The sequence below is a fragment of the Aulostomus chinensis genome, chromosome 24, assembly GCF_037954235.1.
Source record: "Aulostomus chinensis isolate RoL2024-O1b breed Wild chromosome 24, RoL_Achi_v1.0, whole genome shotgun sequence".
NCBI classification, from domain to species: domain Eukaryota; kingdom Metazoa; phylum Chordata; class Actinopteri; order Syngnathiformes; family Aulostomidae; genus Aulostomus; species Aulostomus chinensis.
The window spans coordinates 16,573,852-16,596,237 of record NC_141343.1 but is presented as its reverse complement, the minus strand read 5'-3'; the positions used below and the strand labels follow the sequence as shown (position 1 = coordinate 16,596,237).

Sequence of the window (22,386 nt, the reverse complement as noted above, 5' to 3'; positions counted from 1 at the left end):
GAGATGGCTTCTAGAGGGTTTCACGGCGTTACGTGCGGTATTTGAAGGTTAGAGGTCAGTGTGCAGTGGGAGATGTGAGTTCGAGTCCCATTAATAGCACTGCGTTTCCTGACATTCGCCATGTTTCCCAACACAAGCCACGCCCACAATGGTACCTTGTGAAGTATTATAGGCATCAAATCTCACCAGACCTGAGGGGTTCATCCTTCGTAGCCTATCAGGTGCTAGTTCCTGCCACAAGAGGGTGGGGCTTGATTGGCACTTTGTGCCAAGTGTCGTACGGCTTGTTTGTAACAGAATGTCTGGTAGGTCACCTGGCTGGCTAACTGCTAACCGTTAGCGTGTGATATGTGAGTTGCAGGTGAAGTCATGTTGGCTATTTCACACCGTAGATAGTTTCCAACTAGCCGGTGGCGCTAATCAACTAGCGCCCTCCTCATCTTCTCACAAATAAATAAAATAACCTTGACAACAGAAAATGAGGATGTATTTGCAGATCTGGTCCCCACTCGTTGGCGGTAGCTGTTGGCCTCCATCTAGAACCGTCCACACCGACGCTGCTAACACAGTGCTAACGGGCCAAGTTCACGAGACTGAACAACGTTCCATGCCTGAGCTGCTCATGAATTCAGCTGCCGACATGATGCCACAACACCAGACGGAACAAATTCCTGCATCGGTGTTCCGTTGCTCCTCAGCCAGCGGTTGAGATGGCAACAGAAACAGTTTTTTAATAGAGAAGTCATTTAAAAGAGGAGTAAAAACACAAACAAGGACAAGTAACAACCCAAAAAAGAAAATCAAAAAGGGTTCAAGGCACAAGAAGTAACAAAAGAAACCAACCAGAGTTCAGGTGCATGATGGGAAACGCTGGTGTGTGCGATATTGTCAACGAAGACCAAAGAGAACAGAACTTAAGTTCATGACATTTTATTTCTCAACTGCTGGAGGGCTTGGAACATTTCCTTGACCGCATTCACAGAAAAGTCTTGTTACACATAAAAAAACCAACACGTTTCAGTAAAACTGTGCAGTTTAAAACAACATAAAGGTGTAAAAATCAATGTTAACTAAAGTCGATTTTCTCTGTCTCTCCTGACTGAGCCTCACATTCAGGAGTTTAATGTCGCCAAAAACGGTCTAGCTTTTCCAGTCCTGGAAGTTGCCATTTTCAAGATTCCATGACTTTTCCAGGTTTTCCGTAAACCGTTGTGAGTCAAGACGATCTGAATGTTGTTCATGCTGGCCAGTGGCCGACACCGGGGCATCTCTGTCTATTTATAGTCCGACACGCCGGGCTTCCATCGAGTCACTGACACATTTAGCTACGAGTCCATCAGCGTTACGGGAAGTCTGCTCACTTTAGGACGAGGTCAAAACAAGAGCTGGTTGTGTGTGGTGGTGTTTGACTTTCGGAGCTGAAGTGTCAAGAAAGTGTCTAGCTAGCTAGCTTACTAGCTATATCAACTTTAACTTAGCTAGGTTAGCTTGTAACTTGGCTAGGTTAGCTACAGTACACGATAAATACCTTTTTTTAAGCACAAGCACATTAAATAACTAAATTAAAGTAACTTTATCAGCGCAATGTTACCTTAAAAATATAATCAAGATTTATAACAGGGCAAAAATACTTCCCTTTATTTTTGTTTTTATCTCCAGAAAGCCCTGGAGCTGAAACCATCGTCCCAACATCAAGAGAACGTTGATCCTGTAAATCCCTGGAAAAGAAGGATGTCATCCACGGGCGATGCAAACAACTCCCCAGAAATTCTCTGCTGAGTTGGAAAGACGGACGATTTCATCCTGAAATGTTCATTTACCAAAGTAAGATGAGAGTTCTGTTAGCCTACAGGATGCTAAAGGCTCCACTCAGAACACCATGAACCCTTAAACACGCGACAGCCCCCACAATGACCAGTCTAGTTATTGTAGGGCACCCTAGTGGTGGTTCTGGTGCACTGCAGGCTGCTGAGTCATTACAGCTTTGTATAAGCCAGGATAATCAAGTCCCGGTACAAATTAGAGCTGAATGACGCTGCACTTTCAAATTAATAAAGGCTTCATTGATGCTTTAAAAACTTGTGTGTTTTATCAAACTGGATGCTCCATAATGAGAGAGGAGGTTTACAATCAGAGGAAATGATTGGACAGAAACACACAGCAGTGACATAAACCTAAAGAAGAAAACGAGTTCCATCCAGCGCCACTGGAGGCGCTTTTGTAAGGAGGGAAGAACACAGAGAAGCAATTATACATTGTGTTTTATTTGTGAATAAATTCTTATTTCTATTAAATATCTCAAACTGGAACAGAAAACACATCACCGCATGTCAAAATTATACAGCTTCCATGATTTTGGGCCTTCTTAAAACTTGAAAGTCAAAATGTTCTGCTTCCTGTTCTTTCAGAGTTATGAGTTCTTTCACTTGGTACCAGAGTAACAGTTCATGTTTCAGGAGACTTGCTAGAAAAAAAAGGTCTCCACTCACCTGTGCTGTGTTCCCTCATTAACAGTTGAAGGAACGTTAGAGGAAGTCTCTCAGTAGAAAGGTAGATGGAGACGTTCCTCCAGGGAGCTAAGAGCCATGCTAGTTAGCTTAGCACAATGACTGGTAGTGGGTGGGAAGTGTTAGCGTAGCTCCGTCTCTGCCTGCATTAATATCAGGAGGGTTGTGTGTAACCTTGGTGATGAATACCAGTTTAACATGAGGAGACGTTGTAGTGGTAGAATCAGACACGTAGCCGGAACTACTTTCCTGACTGGGAGCAGTGATTTGACGCAGCACCTCCAAAGCTCCATTGGAACTTGGGTCAACAGAACCAAAGGTTTGTTGAGGACTAGAAGAGCGACTGCTGCTACTGATGATGATGAGGAGGAGGAGGATTCCTGCTGGACACACCAGCACCCTGGACCTGAGCTAGCTGAGGCTAACACTTCCACCCACTACCAGCCATTGGGCTAAGCTAACTAACCTGGACCTGAGCTAGCTGATGCTAACACTTCCTACCTACTACCAGCCATTGGGCTGAGCTAACCAGCATCCTGGACCTGAGCTAGCTGATGCTAACACTTCCACCCACTACCAGCTATTGGGCTAAGCTAACTAGCCTGGACCTGAGCTAGCTGATGCTAACACTTCCATCCACTACCAGCCTTTGGGCTAAGCTAACTAGCCTGGGTGTCAGCTACCTACAGAGGGAACGGCAGATTTCGATCCCAGTTTCTCTCAGCTATGGCTGGTCGTCAGAAACTAAACTTAACGTCTCAAAACTTTTTCATTTGTTGGGTCAAATCAAAGAACTTTTAAAAAGGGAACGTTCAGGATTTCAAAGATGATGCCATGATGAACCTGATGCAGCAAACATAACAAATATCTACAAGTGTGTAACACAGAACCAGAAACGAATAAAGGTTAATGTTCGATAGGAACAGGTTGACAGTATTACTGGCAGCAGAATTTTCATTCGCTCATGATTTTGTGAATTAAAAAACTCAGCTGATGAGGCTCAGTCAGAGAGGGACCCTTGTGTCGACGGTCCACCTTGCTGCTGCTGGAGCTTCTGGTAGTATTTCTGCAAAGACAAGGAGAAAGGAGGAATAACACGTGTGGAGGAAGCGTATGTCTGAGGTTCTGGGACGTATCAACTGCCTTGTCAGTCTTCCCCTAATCCTGAAAAGACCACCACCACCACCAGGGTCTCAGTCTCCTCATCAGACCACCTCCCTCCTCCATGTCTCGTCACTCATCTTAATCCTGGTTTGCCACACTGCTGCAGTTACACCACCCAAACGCTAGATGGCAGCGAGCGGATGTCTTGGACCAGATATACAAGAACTCTGACACCCTGGTCCCTGTTGGGCGCTGGTCGGCTCCTGGATTGGTCAGTGTGGTACACTTGGGGACTTTCTAGGTGTTTATTAAAGGTTTAGCAGTTCCAACTGTGAGAGACGGCGTGGAGCCGCAGGCTGACGCCGATTTAACATACAAATAAGAAGATTCACATTTTAAAACTTCTGACCAGTTGAGTGTGTGTGTGTGTGTTCTTGTACTTGCTACATAGTGAGGACTAGAATACGTATTTAACCAACAGAGTGAGGACATTTTTGCAAAGTGAGGACATTTTAGCCGGACCTCACATCTTCAAAGGGCCGTTTGAAGGCCAAGACTTGGTTTTAGGGTCCAGGTTAGAATCAGGTTCAGGTTAGGTTTAGGGTCAAGGTCAGGGGTCAGGCAGTCAGTTGAGATGGTCAGGTTTAGGATGAGAGGCTAGGGAATGTACTACGTCAATGAAAGTCCTCACAAAGATATAGATACAAGGATATGTGTGTGTGTGTGTGTGTGTGAGTGTGTGTACCTTGAGGTTGTCGTAGTGTCTCTGGCTGCTACAGTGGACCTCCTTGGCAGTGCTCTCGTTCAGGTAGAAAACAGAACAAAGGTTACAGAAGAACCCGGATTTTGGAACCACAAAGGCCTGACCTGGAAAGAAAATGACAATAATTCCTATTTATTATTTGTATCATGACAGCATGAGGTACCACGGCAGTGATGGCGCTGTGTGAGTGTCACCTAGAGGGTTGTCAGGTCTGAATGCTGGCAGTTCAAAGGTAGCAGCAACACAAGGAGACTGAGAGCGAGATCTCTTGGCTTCAGGTCCAACTGGCTCGCTCTTACGTTTACCTGCAACCAGAGAACAGCAGGACAGGAACACCCATCAGACCTTTCTAACAAATGAAACCTTCATGTTATCTTTCATGATTTCCTTGTTTTCAATTGTTAGCCTGGCACTGACAACCCATCCCTGGCCCTCACCTCCTCCTTGGTTCTGGTTGTCCAGCTGCTCCGCGGTCAGCTCCTGTCCAGCAGACGCCGTCTTCTTAATCTCCAGGTCCAGAGACGAGGGCGCCACAACTGAAGTGGGAGGTGGAACATCAGAGCCGGCTGCTTGCGTTTCTTCTTTCTCACTCCCTTTTTTGCCTCGAGTTGATTTTCTCACTGTGGTAGAAGACGATCTTGTGGTCAACAGGAAACCTTAAAGGTAAATGGTGGTGTTAGGATGCATTTAAGAGCGTTACCAGGAGTCCGTCTGCTCCTCTTCCTGCCTCTCCCTCTTGTGTTGGGTGTTGGCGCTTCTTTCTCCTCCTGCTCCTCCTCCTCCTCTTCAACCACCTCGTCCACTGTGACAAAGTTCATGTTCTCTTCTAAACCAGAACAAGAAAAAAAACAGAAGGCGTCAACACTCACAGCTGGGACACACTTCCAGGTCAACAGCAGCAGACACGTGACCAGTTACATTCAATTCAAATCAATGCCAGAGGACAGAATCTCTTCATTTTTATTGTTTTATTGAGAACTAGGGGGCAGTCAGTCTTTTTTTTTGGTTTGACACTTACTTGACCCATGGTTCACTCCCCAGCAAAGTTAGGTGAAATTTAGCCTCAGTTTTTTGTGCAATTCAAAAGCAAAAACTGCTTTTTGAAACTTGGTTTGGCAGATTTCACTTAGGCGGAGGTACGTACTCGTCTAGTTTTCAATCTAGAACCATCCCAGGAGGCCCTGGCCGCCCTCTTCCTACACTCAAATGTTCAGGAGTTTCCTTTGTTGCCTCCTTTTACTTTCAGGATGAAGGCTGGGTTTGGCAGAATAATACACACCTGTGTCATCATGTCTGCGTTTAGCCGGTCGTGAGATTTCCACAGGTTGGTCTTTGGCCACCTTCTCTTCTTCATCCCCTGCCTCGTCCAAGGTCACCAGCATCTAACGAAGACACACATTTAGCCTCGAACTGTCACACCTAATATCAATCTGACCAAAACTACAACAGCCGGTGTCACCTCTGGGTTTATGGAGCCCGCTGATTCATCCTCCTGGCTGAGTAGGCAGGGCTTGCCCTCCTCCTCCTCCTCCTCCTCCTCCTCTACGATCTCATCCAGAGTGACCAGTGCTTGCAGCTCTTCTTCCGTGATGTCTCTGGCTCGCTCTCGGCTCTCCGGTGCTCTCACGTCTTCCTTTTGCTCCTCCTCCATTGTCCTCCTCGTTCCCTCGCTGCTGCTCCTGTGTTCCCTCTCTTCTTGTTCTCCAGACCTTCTCTCCTCCCTCTCCTGGTGCTTCCTTTCTTCTTCTTCCTTGGCGAACCGCTTCTCTTTTACAGCTGCTTGCCTCTTCCTTACTTTCTCCTCCTCAACCGTGTCATCAGAGAAGTCCTCCTCTTCCTCGCTCACTTCGTCCAGGGTCACCAGATTGCTTGGCGCCTCTGATGTGTTTTTCCTTTCCTTTGTCTTGCGTACTTTAGTACTGCGTTGGGGTGTCCTGCTCAAGTTGTTCTCTTTCTTACCATCTTTTCTTGTCCCTTTTCTGAGTTCATTTCCCTCCCTTGAATCCTCTCTATCAGACACCTCTGCCGCTGGCGGCTCTTCTTGAACTTGATCAACTTCCAAAGAATCTACTATCTGGTACATTGGTTCTTCTCCCTTGCCTTTCTTTTTGGCAGACTTTTTTGTAATGTCCTCTGTTCCGGCACTCTCATGTTGCTCTGTGGGGGAATAATTGTCAACCATCTCTTCCTCCACGGAGTCCAGGATCTGATATATCGCCTCTTCTTCATCGGCCTCTTTTACAGATGAGTTTTGATCGCTCCTTTCTAATGATGCTTTGTCTTTTTTTGTTGTTCTTACCTCCTTCTTTGGTCTGCCACGTCTTCCTCTTCCTCCTGTAGCCGGTGGCTCATCCTTAATCTTGTTCTCCACAGAGTCCAGGATCTGGTATCCTGCCTCTTCTTCATCCAAGTCCTTGTCACCCTTGGGTAATGGTGCACTGTCTTTTTTTGCTGTTTCAATCTCTTTCTTTGGTCGTCCTCTTCTTCTTCTTCCAGATGCCTCGTCCTTGGCCTTGTCATCTTCCACAGTAGAGTCAGTCTTCTTTGTTGATATGCTCTCTTTTGAATGTGCTTTCTCCTCCTTTGGTGATTTTTCTCTGTTGACCTCTTGTGACTCTCTGGAAGGAGTGGACCTTGTTGGCCTGATATCTTCTTGAGATGTTTTTGTTGTTCTTGCCCTTTTTCCTCTGACTGATCTTGCTTTGATAGTCATTTCATCTGTGGAGATTTCATCATCCACTGAGTCTAAAATCTTGAATGTCGCCTCCTCACCTTTGACAGGTTTTACAGATGCTGTTGTATGCTGTTTGTCCTCTGTCTTTCCTCCTGAAATCATCCTTCTACCAGACCTTTCTGGGATGCTAGCAGCTTGAACTGCTTCATCTTCAATAGAATCTACGACCTTATACTGGTCCTCGAATATGTCTTTGATCTTGTCACTTTTACAACGTCCTGCTGTGGGGTCATCCTTAGTTTTTGTCTCGTGTTTCTTAACTGTCTTATCCTGCTTCTTCTGTGACTTCTCTTCAATTTTGGATCCTCTGGTTGTGGCAGCAGGCCTCCTTGAGGGCTTCTCTTTACTCGGGGTGTCATTCTTGCATTTTCTTTTCTTGTTGTCTGTCTCTGACTCTGTTGGCTGATCTTCCACAGAATCAGTTATCTGATCTTCCTCTTCTTGGAGAGGCATTGTGTCTTCTTTAGATTTCTGGTCACAAGAAGTCCCTGGAGATTGGGCCAAAAGGTTGTCATCTTCTGTTGCAGGCTGATCGTCGATGGAATCAAGTATCTCAAAGGTTTCTTGTTCAGTTCCGTCACTGTCAGGGTCTTTCAAAGCATCTTTGTTGTCCTCAGATGGTATGTTTCCACAACGACCATCTCCATCTTTGAAAGCTTCAGCATCTTCCTCCTCGTGTTTCCTCTTCTTTCCATCTCCCCCGTCCGTTACAGCTGACTTGCTCTCTGAGTCTAACAGTTGGATGTGATCCTGGTTACTTGTCTTGTTCTCTTTATCTTTGGTGTCTTCAACTGCAGTTTCATCTTCTGTGTTGTTGACTACTGGAATCTCATCTTTCTTGGGCAGTTGTTTTACTTCAACCTGGTGACTGTCTGCCTGATCTGCAGCTGCTTGGTCTTCAGTAACACTATCCAGCACTTGGAAAGAACCACCCACTTCCATGTCACTGCACTCCTCTGGGAGGGCTTTGCCCTCATCCTGAGAGCCCTTCTCAGGCCCAGTGAGCTGGTTTTCATAGCTTCCCTCTTGGTTCAGATAATCTGTTTCTTCATCAAACGAATCAAGGATTTGGTAACTTTCATTGTCGTCTGTGTTTTCCTCCTTCGCCAAGTCTTTTGCTGGAGGTTCTTCAGTGTCCTTTAATTCAGTCTCAAGACTCTGGAGATCCTTACCCATGAGAGGTGAGCCTTCCTGGGCTTTGCTTATCAAGTCTAGCCCCTGCCCGCTGACTTTGTTGTCAGACTTTGCCCCTGCGCTCTCTGTGGTTTTTGCTTCTTTTTTAATTGACTTTGAATGAGTGACATGTGATACCTGGACAGTTGTTGCTGACGTTTCCTTTTCACGTACAGAGGAAGACCGGGTCCTACAACTTTGGGATGAAGTGTTTGATTCTTTGTTGGGAGAGATTGTCTTGCTCTGCTGGCTAACACCAAGAACAGAAGAGGATTCAGTAGACAGGGATGAAGATGAGGCTTTGGCAGAGGATGAAGTTTTAGTGAGTGCAGATGAGTCCTTGGCCTTCTTTGGTGACACTGAAGTTGTGTGAGGAGAGGGGCTGCATTTTACAGAGCTTCTGGTCAATCTGGATGAAGAGGTTGAAGAAGCAGCAGCTGAGCTCCTGGAGTCTTTCAAAGACCTCGCTGAGGTCCGTTTGGAAGCAGACGATGCGCTTGAACTTTGCCTCGTGGTCTTTCCTCTGTTGAAGCCCTTGGATGAGGATGCAGTCTCAGTGGGTTGGTCAGCACTTGTGTCCTCTGGGCCATCGCAAACTTCATCAACAGTGACAAAGTCATCAATGTTGAAGTTTTGCTCACTAAAAAGGAAGTTTGCTTGAGAAACCTTGCTACCTGTCCCCCATTCCTGAAAGGAGAACAAAGACAGGATCCGCCTCAAACAGTGAATAAGAGAGCTCATTACTCAAGGTGGACTTGGATTATTTAGCCAATATTAGTCTATCCTTACCTGAGGAACTTCTGCAGTTTTTTCTTCGTGCAGGATCGTCGTGGCTGAGAGGATTTGGTTTGAAGCAGCAGGGATGGCGCTCCCAGCGCTGCTGACAGGAGATGCAGAGGTCTCACCATCAGTGGAGACTGACATTAAAGTTCCCTCCTCCCCTGTTACTTTAACTTTTTCTGCAGTGTCTTTTGCCTTGGGACCAACAGACGAATCCATGGCTACCTCAGCTCCTGGTTGCTTGCCCTCATTCTTCACAGCTACGCTACTTCCTTCAGTAGTACTTTGTCCTGCTGAGACAGCTTCAGAATTGGTGGAGCCAGCAGGGTCTGCAGTAGGAATGCTTGACTGGGGGGCAGGTTCAGACCCAGTTGGGAATACGGCACTGACAACTGTGACCATTCCATGTTTGACAGTTATCTCCCTGGAGTCTTGCAGACGTTGTTTTAAGCTCTTCAAACTGAAAGTATAAAACAGAGAATGGTAGTTAATGCAAATAGAAACCATGCTGTTCACACAAAATGGCTACACACAGAACTTTGTTGAAGACAAAAAAAACTTCAGTAAAAATAAAATCTCTGTCAGTGCCACTGGATTCTTTTCTATTGATTTCTCTTCTTGTGAGGCTAGAAAATTTTCAGAGTTGCCTTGAACTTGGCCATTCAAGATGATAATTTAAGTAACTTGCCCCAGTTGATATCTACAGCCAATTTTAGACTTGGTCTCAATATAACAACCAAAAATTAAAAACCTACATTATCACCTTATCTTCTTCATCAAGACAATAATTGCAGATTTCTGTTCCCAAGGGGCAAATTAACAAAAACTATTCCGTGGCCAAACTCAAGCAAGGAAATGGTGAAATGTCCATAATATTGAAGAACTAAAATTAATTTGAGGGTTTCTGAGGGATGATCCAAACTGTTTGCAATGTACCCCAGTGTCATATCCTGGCCTTCAAGTCTGAAGGGTTTTAAGACAAATCAGAGGTTTTTGTTGGATTCTATATTGGTTGGCATTACATACATGTAGTCAAGGTTACAAAAGTACACCTCGACATCCCTGGGGTTCTGGGAATCAGTCCACATAGTGTCCAAAATCTTCAATCGTATCAGACTGATTGCGATGAGGGCAGCCAATGTGCACGCTCCAGAATTGCTCCTGATCCAATACCCATCACACTGGTGCCATGTGCAGATCCAGGTGGCTTCGCACAATCACCAAGGCTTGTCCAGAGCCCTCTCCTCCCCAACCCACATTAACTCTTCTTAACAGGAGCTTCATTCTTAACACCCACAACTTTTTCTCGGTCAGTTTTCTTGGTCGACAGTGAGGTTGTTGTGATGTACCAACCCCAGCTTGAAAGCGATACCAACATAAGCTTCACTGTAGTATGAAGGTAACCGTGAGTGAATCCACAGGACAAGCAAAGCCACTAGCATGTAGCGGCCTTAAGTAACTGTTTCAGTGACTCTCTTCTAACCTATTAAGATAAATTACAAAGTGGTAGACTTACGTCTCACAGCGCTGAACGAGTTTCCTGAGAAGAGAAATAAAGATCACATCAGTGTTGGTGTGAGGATGGGAGAAAAGCTACATGTGTAAAGACAATTGTGAAGGAAAACCAACACACCAATTTGTATCATTGCCCTGTAAGTTGTAATTCTCCACCACCTTTGTCAGACCACTTGGGTCGGCCATCTCAATACACATCTGAGGAAAATCAAAGCGGGACGGATGAAGATAGTCACAAACTTAAAGGGAAAAAAATCATCAGTTTAACTTTTTACTCATTGTTCAAAATAATATTTGACTGAGACAGCCACCAAACCTGATGCTGTGCTATTTGAGAATACTTGTGCTCCATGCAGTAACTTTGACAGTATCAGGACAATATGTCATTGTTTTGCTTTATTTTTTTTCAATTAATAAATACACATTTGCACCAAATTGTGGAGCCTTCATTTTCACAGATAATAAACCACGCAGTTCTCTCAAAGACTGAAGAATTTGTATTTGTACCCTGTTTGCGAGTGGAAGAACACTTGCAAATCTTGCAATGGACGCCACCATTTCCAAAAACAATTTAGTGGCGTCTGCTTTCATCTTCGAGATCTCCACACAGAGCAACCGCTCCTCCAGAGACTCCGGTGCTGAAACATGCTGAAAACAAGAAGGAGCTGGTGTTCATGACCAGGAGTCCAACGCTTACACGAATTTTAAGAGATGCTTTGACCACTCACAGCATTGCTCAGTTTCATCAGAGATATATACATGTCCTCCTGTGAAAAGATCAGAAGTGGCAGATGGTTAAAAAGCGATGTTTAGCCAAAACCCAGTCTGCCTCTAAGTGGTTTCCTCAGTGTCCGTACCTCTCTGGACTCAGGGCTCATGGACTGCAGGACAAAGTGGACATGGAGGAGGGTTCCGCCAACAGAAACCGGACTTTTGAAGTGATCACGGACAAAATTGCAGCATGAGGTCCAATCTTCGAAATACACAAAGGCCTGGTGGTGAAAATATAAGAGAGGAGATGAGAGGAAATAAAACCATTGTTGAATTTAAGCAGTCTGGAGTCACGTCCTCACCCTCCTCTGTAGTGGCAGGACTATCACATTGTAGTAGAGGGACTGAAGGCTGCGCTTGGAGAAATACGACCAGACCAGCTCGGCAATGTCTTCGTGTTTGTACTGCGTTTCTGGCAAACCGGTCAACATGATTGTTGGGCTCTTTGCACCACGACTGCTGGCCTCCTACGGGACACGTGTTTAAGGTTCATGAGAGCCCTTCACAATAAGGGCATATTAACTGAAATGGGGTTCATTCTAACATCATTTGATCTTTTTTGGTGCAGGTTATTGTGTAGTAAGTTATTCTGAATGTTATTCTAATGTGCTACTAAAAAATAGAAAAACAACTGCAGCGAAGGGAACTGGGCTGACCTGGATTGTGTCCTCGCCTGTGACCGTCAGGTACTCTAGGGGTGAACAAATCAAAAATCTGAGTTTACTGAGCGTCAGCTACACATTTTCAACTTTGCATGTCTCCAGTTATCAAACCTAATTGTCCACTGATGGTCTCTAAATGAGTGTCACTCTCACCTGGGATGACAAACCAAGGAGACACGGTCGGGAAGAGGAAGGGTGTGGTTGTCATGGTGAGCCAAAAGGGTGCAGCGCTACCCTTTGGAACACCAAACTTTGATACTCTGAGTCGTTGCCCCAGCAACTGCAGCAATTCTGTCGGGGGAGCTACGCAGAAAAGGAGGCAGATTTACTGGGAGCTTGAACATCTACAGCGCTCACTTCCTAGATGGTGCTGCCACTGCAGGCTGCTCAGATTACCATTGTCCTGCTGAGGGTGCTCTACACTTCAGCATCAGCTCGACCTGTGTCATGTCTTGCACCCACTGAACGAGGCTAATATTGATGTGGCACTGTTACTTTGCTTGAGTCGATTCATATCTAGACTATATTTGGATTTTGCAGTGTGCATTTGCCTCCAACTATGTTTCTTACATCAATCTCTTGTGTTGAGTGAGTGTTTGGAATGTACACTGAATCTGAATTCATTTATTTGAAAGGTGGTATATAAATGAGCTTGACTGATTGCTTGAGTCAGGCCTCCAGTAACATATGTTGTATCGATCGCGTACTTGTTCTGTTTTTTTCAAAGCTTGTTTTAAATAGCCTTATATCTCATTTGGATCATTTATTTTTCCGGGATCCTTACAGAGTGGTGGACAGGCGCTTTGCGGTACTTTCAGCCGATGGATTTCGTAGGTAGGAGGCTGCTTCAGGAGGGCGTACCAAACCCCTATCAGATCTGCATCACCATCCGACTCAAGTTCTATAAATACCTGAAGCACAAACACAGACAAAGTTGGATGCTCATTATTAAACATCGACATAAGTTATCTTAGGTCCTGACAGGGGCTTTAACCCAGGGGGAAATGCACGGTCCCCAGCTGAACCTTTACACAGGAACTCCTTTCCAGGATCAAACACACAGCAGGTAAGTAGTCTGCATGATGTTCTACCTTGCTCAGGAGAGGCAAGAAGTTTCTGACAGAGACAATCTTCCTCAGAGTTTCCCTGAGATTCCTGGCCTCGCTTGGCAAGATGTTCTTGACGAAGATGGTTCTCGATCCGTGATCAGCCACAGGCTGTGTAGCAAACAGGGAGTGAGAATCCAAATCACAAACAAACCCCACAAACACTGCTGTCAATGTACAATCTTGATGGAAATCTCCTTTGATTGCAACTGCTTTCCATATTTTCAAGCTGCTCCCTCGTTATAACTTAGGGGGCCTCCACTGCACTTCACTTTCAATGAAAATATGATGCATGAGTGCCTTAATTGAAAATGTGCATTCTAAAAAGTAGACAGAAAAGGCAATAGAGGGCACCTCCACTTCCATGTGCAATCAAAAATGACTCCTACAGAGCAGAATGAGAACACAGCGTGTTGACTTACAGAACTCATCAGCTTCATCACCGATTTATAAAAGCCGAGCTGAAACAGAAACATCAGCGTTAGAATGATTTTCACTGTACAACCCATGCACGCAGCGACCACAACACCAGACTCAGGCACTTTTACAGCTCTTATTCATCGGGGACTTTCTGGAAACATCGACGTGTCAAACGATTTGAGGTGATTATCGTACTCCCGCAAAGACAAGCAGTCAAATAGAAGGTGCAATGTTTAAGCATGGTAAATGGACTCAATTTATACAACGCTGTTCTACCTTAGCGGCACCCAAAGCTCTTCACAGTGTCGTCTCATTCACCACTCTCTCTCACACACTCACTCACTGATGGTGAGGCTGCCATGCAAGGCGCCAACCTACTCATCAGGAGCAATTATGGGTTCAGTATCTTGCTCAAGGACACTGACATGGTCACCGGGGTCGAGGATCGAACCGGCGACCCTTCGGTTGCTAGACGGCCACTCTACCCCTGAGCCATGCCGCCCACAATCCTAGTGTTTGTGAATATGAGATCAAACGTCAGGATGGAGAAGACACTTAGAAACTTTTGCTCCAGTTAGCCAGCAGCTGCAATTAACCTTAGCTTAAATATACGTGGCTGCTCTTTCTGCTGTCACAAAGTCACGCGGGGGGGCATCTATCTGTGGGTATACACTTTTTAATTGAAGTAATAATTTGAAGAGGCGCTGACCAGAGGGGAACCAGCTGCTAAAGCTTGTGCAAGTGCATACCGGTGTTGTTGCAACGTTGCCACCCAAGACGTGAAGACGCAGCTTAGATCTGGACCCTTTGAGATTTAGACCCTGCCTGGCTTTCATCAGGCTGAGCACATCCTCCACTGTTGGCATGAATGCAAAAGCCTGAAAGCAAAATGACACAAAATGAATGACTAAATATCAAATATTTTGCTTTTCAAATGCAGTGATAAGGTTAAAAAAAAAGTTGTAGCCCTAAAGCAAAGAGAAAAACCTCAGGGCTGAATCCTACTCCATCTGTACCAACGTGTTTGGTCATGGCTGTCTTCACTATGCTCCCCCTCCTGTCCAGTACTTGTGCTTCTGTGATTATTAACAGAACCACACCAGACCTCTGACTTTGGACGATGCCTGTCGTATAAAGGACGACGAGGAACAAAAGCCACCAACAGATCTGAAGCAGGCTGCTAACTGGTGCGTACCATGCGTATCTGAGGAATAACATAAATGCTCTCCTCAGAATACTGAAATCCAAACGGCGTTAGCAGATCCACGATGTCCTGCTCGGTGTAGCAGCCATGGGAATACTCGGGCAGGTTGGTGATCAACAACTGCTTCTTTCCAAGTGAACAAAACTGGGGAGAGAAAGATAACGAGCAAGCACGGTTGGGTTATGAATAAAAATCAAGAAGGGTGCACATCAGCAGAGGACAACGAACTTACTTTTTCTGAGAAGCAGGTTTTCATCTTGAGGCAAACTGCAAAAGAGAGTCAATAAAATTCTTATGAAAGAATTCAGAAATACAGCATTCTGATTGTATGTTTCCACGACGTCTCCTGTCAGTGACCTCCCCAAATTCTTGTCACTTCATCCTCTAAGTGATGCCTCACCCAAAAGGTGTAATTTGCCTTTAAAATACTCATAAATAGGTGACGTGTGCCCATAAAGAAGTCTCTCCCCTCCTTCTTTACTTCTTCATTGCTCCAGAATGCAGAGACAGCCAGCCACATTTGTTGAGCTTGAAGCTAATGGAGTGACAGCTAACAACAGCGATACTGTCCCAAGGATCTGGTTACCGTCTCTCCAGGCGGCTGTCTGGTGAAGCCACGTCTCCATCCACCTGGATGCTCAGTGAGCCACAGACATCAAGCAGGACTTCATCAAGGGTCACTCTGGACAGCCTCATAGACGCCTCAAGCTGAACATACAGTTTGTAGCGTAACAGTCAGAAATATCTTTGTGGGCATGAGTCACCTATTGGTGAGTATCGGAATGGTACAATACACTTCAGCGCAAGTATTTGTACCAAATTGGAAATCTTCTCAAGGCATTTCTGAGAAATTGCATTGATGAATATGGGACGGACGGGCAGTTGCTGCTAAGGCCTTCAAGCAGGATTTTGGCCTTGCAGGGGATGAGACAGGTATCAAGTGAGAAGCAGACAGGCAAACACATCCTCTTTGATGTTTTACCGATGCGTTTTTGATGCAAGTGCTGTTCCACCATCTCGCCGATGGTCAGTGGTGTCACTGCCTCCACAGACGTGGCCGCTGCTGGTTCCCGCTCAGTCTCTGCTGCAGCTGTCAACCCAGGTAAATTACCAGAGGGATCCTTGACTGCTGCTGCCTCTGCTCCGTCTCTCAGCTTGGCTGCTGCTTCGCTCTCTTCAGGTTTGTCAGGTACCGTCTCCACAGCTGACAGATTTTGTTCCTTGCCTTCCGTGCAACTCTCAACTTTCTTGGGCTCTGAACCCGCAGCTCTGGGTTGCCCGAGTTCGGGAGGGTCTGGGTCTTTCATGTCATTGGTCTCAGCTTCTGATTTGAGCTGCTTTGGACCGGATTCTTTAACCTTGCTTTTGCAGTCCTCCAGTTTGGACATCTCTACGTCACGCCGCTTCCCTCCAGTCGTAGATGTGGAGTTCTCTTTTGCTGTCTTTTCAGACATTTCTTTGTCCTTTACTACAGTCGGCGGCCCTGTGGGACTTTCAGGTTTCTGTGTTTCTCCTTTACAAGCAGACATCTTGGTTTCATGGACCATCTTGGGACCTTTAGCTGATTTCTTGAGCCCTGATTCTTTGATGTTGGTTTCCAATTTTTTAGGCAAACCTTTATCTTTTGCAACACCACTTTTCTTTACTTGCGGTTTCGTCACATCCCCCTCCACTTTTACAGTTTTCACTGTCTGCTTGGGGGGTTTTGCATCCCTTGCTGGGTCTTTCACAGAAGCTTTTTCAGTTGTTTTCTCATTACCGGGAAGGTTGCCCCCTGCAGTTTTTCTGGCTGCAGTTTGAGGTTTAGCGGTACTCAGTGTGGCAGTTTTTCTGTGAAGAAAAAAGAAAGAAAGTTAGATTGAGCTTTTCATAGCTCATTCATCAATTTGCAGTATCTCCTGTGGAAATGTTAGAATTGTTAAAAGATTCAATAAGGTCCGAAATCTCTTGAAAAATGACTTGATGTTTCGGGTTTGTAGACAGAAAAACAACATTTCAGCTTGCAAGCCAGCGTCATGAGCAGCTTCAGCTGACTCAAGCTTTTTGACTGGTGTGCAACCCTACTGAATCGAAGGGGAAATCTTTGGGAGGTTTTAGGTCTGGAAAAACATGTAGAATTTGAATGATTCCTCTTTCATATCCTTTACATAAACCTTGATGACTTTTCATACTAATTAGTAACTGATACAATCAAAAGTATTTACAGCGCTGTTACAGGTTTGTATGAAACATGTCTTACTTCTCTGGCTTCTTCTGTTCCTTGTGAGACTCCTGCAGTCAAACAGAACATCAGAGTGACATTAGTCCAGATGTGACCACTCAACTACAAAGACATATTTACAAGAGCAGGATAGGACAAATTCCTCAGGAACAAGCAAACTGGGTCATACCCTTTCCCTAGCGACAGAGATGGGAAATCCTTTCAGGGTGAAGCTCTTGGTGTTCCTCAAACTCTTGGCGTCCTCTTCTTTCTCAAAACACACGATTGCCTGTATGTATGCACACACATTTGTCATAACTACAGTGGTCAGGATCACCTCGTCACTTATGAGTTGTTCAGACAAAACAAGACTGACACACATGGCTCCCAAAGTCTTGGTAAAGACGTCCAACCTGCGAGTCGAAAACATCAAACTTCTGCGGAGAACAGAATCTACATTTTGCTATTTGCGTTTAAGATTCTTGTGAAGTCCCTGGTGTGCAACAGAAAATGGAGGACAGACTGCTTGTTACAGTGTCTGTGCCCGTTTGCTCTCCCCGCTCCAGTAGCAGGGACAGCTAGCATGCCTAACTGTGACTGGACGGTGAACAGCTTCAAGTGTAAAAAGCTACATTCCTACCAAAAGAGATCTAAAAATGTACATCGTCAACAGTCGTACATTCAAGAAACTTGTATTCCTCTCCTTTTTGATGTAAATTTAAGAGATGGGCTTATGAAGGTAAGGCCAAACCCCTGCCATAATTAGAACTTACTTGTCTTCGATTTGCTTCAATGTGGTTATGGGCTGAAATGACTTCATGTGATATGTATACAAAGGCACACTGAATATTTGTCATACCAAACAGCCAAGGATAAATTAGGGATAGTTGAAAGGGAGACTAGTTGCCCATAAGTGTGTTATTAACCAAACCACACATTACCTCCAACTGGGCTCGGAAGAGGACAACTGACTTTGTTTTTCCAAACTGCTCCACAGCAGTGACCACCTCATCATGAGTGAGACAATGAGGAACTCCTTCTAGAGTCAGCATGGTCGGAGGTGAAGCTTTACCACTCTGTGACAAACAGAAAGTAGCTGCTTCAGTTTAACGCTCTGAATAGCACAAACAACTGAAACCTACAATCATAGAGGACTCACGAGGTAAACATGCCTTCACATCAAAGGGTTCACTCATTCATGAAAAAGATCCATTTTACAACAAAACTGAAAAATATGACATTCACCTTAGACTTTGCAGAACTTTTCATTGCAGAGGAAGATGAAGAGGCAGCCGAAGATGATCCTTCTTCTCTGGAAGAGGAAGGAGTGGAGGACAAGGACGACGACTTCATCTTTGACAATTCAGCCAGTAAGGCAGGGGCCAGAGTTTTGACCACAGCTTCCACATTAGACTGTTTGGACAGAGACTGGACAGCTAGAGACACAAAAAACGATTCATCTAAATCTGGTCGCATCATGAACAGCATCAATTCTCAAGTGCTGGGGATCTTAAGAACGAGTTTTCACACCTGATGACTCAAGCAATTTCTTGGCAAGTCTCTCTGCACTGGTAGACTTCTTTCCTCGAGAGGATGATCTCTCTTCCCTCTTCTGTGGTGATGAACGCTTGTCACGGCTTCTTCTTTCCCGACCCCTCTGTGGTGAGGACCGCCTCTCCCAGCTCCTTCTTGGTGATGAACGCCTGTCATAGCTCCTTCTTTCCCGACTTTTATTTGGGGATGATCGTCTCTCATAGCTCCTACTTGGCGATGAATGCCTGTCGCGCCGCCTCTCGTAGCTCTTCGAACGTGAGCGGTAGCAGTCGGAGGAAGAGGTAGAGGAGTAAGAACGAGATCTGAAAAAAGTATGATTTAACGTACAATTAAAAGTCTGGACTTCTCAATGGGTAACCAGTGTTTCACAATCTGGTCATAACAAAAAAGAACCTGCGGCGGTATCTGGAGGAGTGCGGTGATCGTGATCGGCTCCTTCGTTTGTCTCTTCCACCCTCAGAGCAGCGATGCCAACGAGGATCAGGCGAGCAGGGAGAGGAGCTGCTTCCATGTCTGGTTTTGTGTTGATGATGCTGGGAAGTTGAGGAGGAAGGCTTGCTCCTCGTATCACTGAGAGTAAGAGAAGAGTACATAAACAGTAGAAGAAGAACTTTGGCCAAAGTAAGCAAGATGTGGACTGACGGAAAATTACCTGAGAGCAACCTCACCATCCCAATCTGGGTACCTGAGGGGAAAATAACCGTTTTACCAGAGAACAGAAGTCTCATTTTTTACCGTTCGCCTGTTAAGTGTAATTGCTAACTTGATGGAAGTATGCTAACATTTCCCACCCACTACCATTATACAATTCATTCTGCAAAGCTAATTAGCAAAGGTTTCAGCTTCCTAATGCAGCATGGAGAAGAAAGAGGTCTTAATCTTCTTGTCTGGCTCTGTGGACGATGGACAGGAAGAGACTTTCCCTAAAAGTTGTTCCTACACGTCTTTCTTGATGAGATGCCTTCATGTGCTTGAGAGCCCTCAACTAAGATCCATAAGGGCCTCGGCACCATGCTAGCTGGCATGCACCAAAAGCAAGTTTTCTGAGATAACCATGTAAGCCAAAAACCTCAATTCAAACATCAAGTAATGTTAAGGCAGGTACCCCCCCCCCCTCCACACACACACACAAAAACAAACATTCTGACAGGAGTCATTCAATTCAATATCAAAACTAAAGACTTACTGTCTCCCAAGGAATTTGCAGTTCTCAAGGTGAAGGGTGCTGTTCTGGTGAGAGATCCAATCCTAGTAGTTGAAACAAAATATGTAGTATTTACATGGCCTTTGTCCTTACTGCAAACACAAAAATCTCACAAGACTGAGAATGTCAGTTGAGAAATAAATGCACCTTTTTGGTATTCAGACCATTACCACAAAAACCATGAAGACAATTTAGTTCCCTTTACAACTTCAGCTGGCCTACCAGAAAGAGTTCAAGGGCACCAAGTTACAGACAGGAAATGCAACAAACAAGAGGTAAAAATAAATCACAACAAAAATTAAAAAAAAAACAAACTACTTCTTCTCCGGCTCTTCCACACTGTCCAGTTCAGGTGAATGTCATCATGGCAGGGGGCTAGCATCAAATGAGGATCAGGACACCATCATGTGAGCTGTAGAGAAGTGGGAACACGGGGAAGGAAGACGCCCACCTGGCCAAAACTCAGGGTCACCATTTCTTCAACGGAAATTCTTTTTTTTGGGGCACACTCATTTTAAAAACAGAGAACATCAGCTCAAGAACAAAACAAATAAACAAAACAAGATTCAGTTTTTGAGACAACAAATATTTCCCAAAATACCGACCATTGGTATATGGACAAAGACCAATATCCAGTTTTTAAATCAAGCATTTTTACAAAATTATCAGATTTTACTTTGTCTTTTATTTAACTCGATAAGACAACCCACCGAGATCAGGATCTCTTTCGCAAGGGTGACCTGGCCAAGAGGTCAACAGACAACTCATAGAACAGTTTTAGAACAACATAGCATTTTCAGTAAAAAAGTGCAAGAGCTGTAACACAACAATAAAAAAAAACAGTTTAAGATTTTAAAAACACAGGCGCTGCTTAATTGTTTCCTGCCATGATAGAACGGAAAGCTCCAAGTGGAATAACTTCAGGGCTTTCAGTTCAGGCTGTAGCGTATTCCATGCCCAGGGGGCAGCAAAGCTGAAAGCTCTTTCTCCTAATTTAGTTCTTACCCGCAACAGATAGAACAAGTGAAGTACAACAACGCAAGGTATAGCCACTGCTTGTTCTCTGCAATAAAGCACATCTATAAGGCGGAATCAAGCAGAAAAGAACCTTATAAATGAGGGTCAGCCAAAGAGTGCATATGTGTTGCATGCACTCAGAGAAGGCGAGTTCCATCTCATATACCATTCAAACTGGTGGGTGAGAGGACAACAGCCAGTGACAAATATCAGTGCCGAATGAAAAACAGCATCCAAGGACTTGAGACATTTCGATGATGCGCTCAAATAAAGCACTTCCCTATCGTCAAGAATTTAAAACCTGCTCCATAGGTTTTCCTTTAGAGCTTACAATATTTGTAATGTTCTGTGGCAGCACCTTCATATGAGCAGGAACCATGAGGTGGTTTCATCTGTGTTTAAAACCAATTTAAGATCCAATAAATGAGACCGGATGAAGCTTGTAAAAACTCAAAAGCCTGAGCGAGTGAGGTTGAACAGCAATAAATAATGATGTCATCTGCATGAAAATGATACAGGGCATTTGACAAGTCATTACAGAAATTGTTCATGTAGATTGAAAATAAAATGGGGCCCAGCAATGAACCTTGGGGCACCCCTTTGGTAATTTCCAGAGAAGACAAGGTAGTTCCAGCTACCTGAACACGTCCTGTACTGTTGGATAGGGAGTTGGCAAACCAGGCGTCTGCATGCTTCAATAGGCCAGTGTGATGGAAGGCTTATAGCAGCAGGCTGTGGTCAACTCTGTCAAATGCTGTAGACAGATCAATAAAAAAGAGCGACACAGCATTTTTTGCTGTCCTGAGCCTCAATTAAATCATTTAGGACCTTCAGTGCAGCTGTAGCAGTGCTGTGCTGTTTTCTAAAGCCAGATTGGAGTGGAGATGAAATATTTGATTCTAAAAATTCCTTTGAGAGGATCGTCAGTGACCAACTAAACAATTTAGCGAAAATACATCATGTAGAAATTAGTCTGTTGTTATTTACATGTGTGGGTTGAACCCCTTTAAACAGGGGGAGAACAAAGACTGACTTCCAGATTTTAGGAATTTATTGCTGGTAAGACTAAGGTAAAAAAAAATATGCGAAAGAGGCTCAGCAATAAAATCCGCAGCCAACTTTAAAATAAATGTTTAAAAAAGGGTTCATGAAATAAGGATATCTGCATTGGCTGACTGGATCCAGACTTTAGTGACATCCGTTTTTTGGAGCAGATTCCTAATTGATACAACACAACTTATCAAGATGAAGAAATATTTATAAATCAAACGTAATATTAAATATGGGAAGTAAGAAGCCGTCTTCACTCAACCTTGGGCGGATTAGTTGTTGAGTTCTGCTGGATTTTCATCATCTTTGCTCGTGTGCCATCGTCAACCACAGATCTCTTGAAGATATCTTGTTATTGAAGAGATAACTACCAATGAAGTTGTCCCTTCACATCAAATCGCCCGAAAAACACAATGAGATCCAACAGGTTCTTGTAAACAAGACATCAAAACGCCTAATGGAAACATTATGGTCATCTAAAATAATACTCATATCATATAATCATAAAAACTCTGATAACCATGATGGATCAGCTTTTGACAGAGAATAGTAGCCATAGCAGATCCTGGCTTGAGTGTTTTGACCGTTAAAGACATAATTATTCAGTTCTTAAAAACGTCCC

General features: G+C 44.5%; 1 protein-coding gene across 2 annotated transcripts in view; it reads right to left on the bottom strand.

The window, feature by feature from the left end:
• Nucleotides 1-1,046: 1,046 nt before the first annotated feature.
• Nucleotides 1,047-22,386, bottom strand: part of LOC147238956 (uncharacterized) — a 27,115-nt gene continuing 5,775 nt past the window's right edge. For both annotated transcript variants that reach the window (XM_086196717.1, XM_086196718.1), the window contains exons 3-33: nt 19,680-19,741; nt 19,146-19,178; nt 18,887-19,063; nt 18,470-18,795; nt 18,185-18,375; nt 17,881-18,015; nt 17,130-17,228; nt 16,979-17,010; nt 15,722-16,569; nt 14,972-15,006; nt 14,731-14,883; nt 14,285-14,413; nt 13,538-13,576; nt 13,101-13,226; nt 12,794-12,920; nt 12,163-12,312; nt 12,004-12,038; nt 11,650-11,814; nt 11,434-11,568; nt 11,305-11,343; nt 11,084-11,224; nt 10,695-10,774; nt 10,578-10,601; nt 9,071-9,521; nt 5,834-8,968; nt 5,654-5,756; nt 5,075-5,200; nt 4,812-4,994; nt 4,569-4,679; nt 4,357-4,478; nt 1,047-3,573 (exon numbers count right to left, since the gene is read on the bottom strand). In XM_086196717.1, the coding sequence (XP_086052843.1) occupies nt 3,508-3,573; nt 4,357-4,478; nt 4,569-4,679; nt 4,812-4,994; nt 5,075-5,200; nt 5,654-5,756; nt 5,834-8,968; nt 9,071-9,521; nt 10,578-10,601; nt 10,695-10,774; nt 11,084-11,224; nt 11,305-11,343; nt 11,434-11,568; nt 11,650-11,814; nt 12,004-12,038; nt 12,163-12,312; nt 12,794-12,920; nt 13,101-13,226; nt 13,538-13,576; nt 14,285-14,413; nt 14,731-14,883; nt 14,972-15,006; nt 15,722-16,569; nt 16,979-17,010; nt 17,130-17,228; nt 17,881-18,015; nt 18,185-18,375; nt 18,470-18,795; nt 18,887-19,063; nt 19,146-19,178; nt 19,680-19,741 (7,578 nt within the window). In that variant the 3' untranslated portion in view covers nt 1,047-3,507. The remainder of the gene's footprint in view (nt 3,574-4,356; nt 4,479-4,568; nt 4,680-4,811; nt 4,995-5,074; nt 5,201-5,653; nt 5,757-5,833; nt 8,969-9,070; nt 9,522-10,577; nt 10,602-10,694; nt 10,775-11,083; nt 11,225-11,304; nt 11,344-11,433; nt 11,569-11,649; nt 11,815-12,003; nt 12,039-12,162; nt 12,313-12,793; nt 12,921-13,100; nt 13,227-13,537; nt 13,577-14,284; nt 14,414-14,730; nt 14,884-14,971; nt 15,007-15,721; nt 16,570-16,978; nt 17,011-17,129; nt 17,229-17,880; nt 18,016-18,184; nt 18,376-18,469; nt 18,796-18,886; nt 19,064-19,145; nt 19,179-19,679; nt 19,742-22,386) is intronic.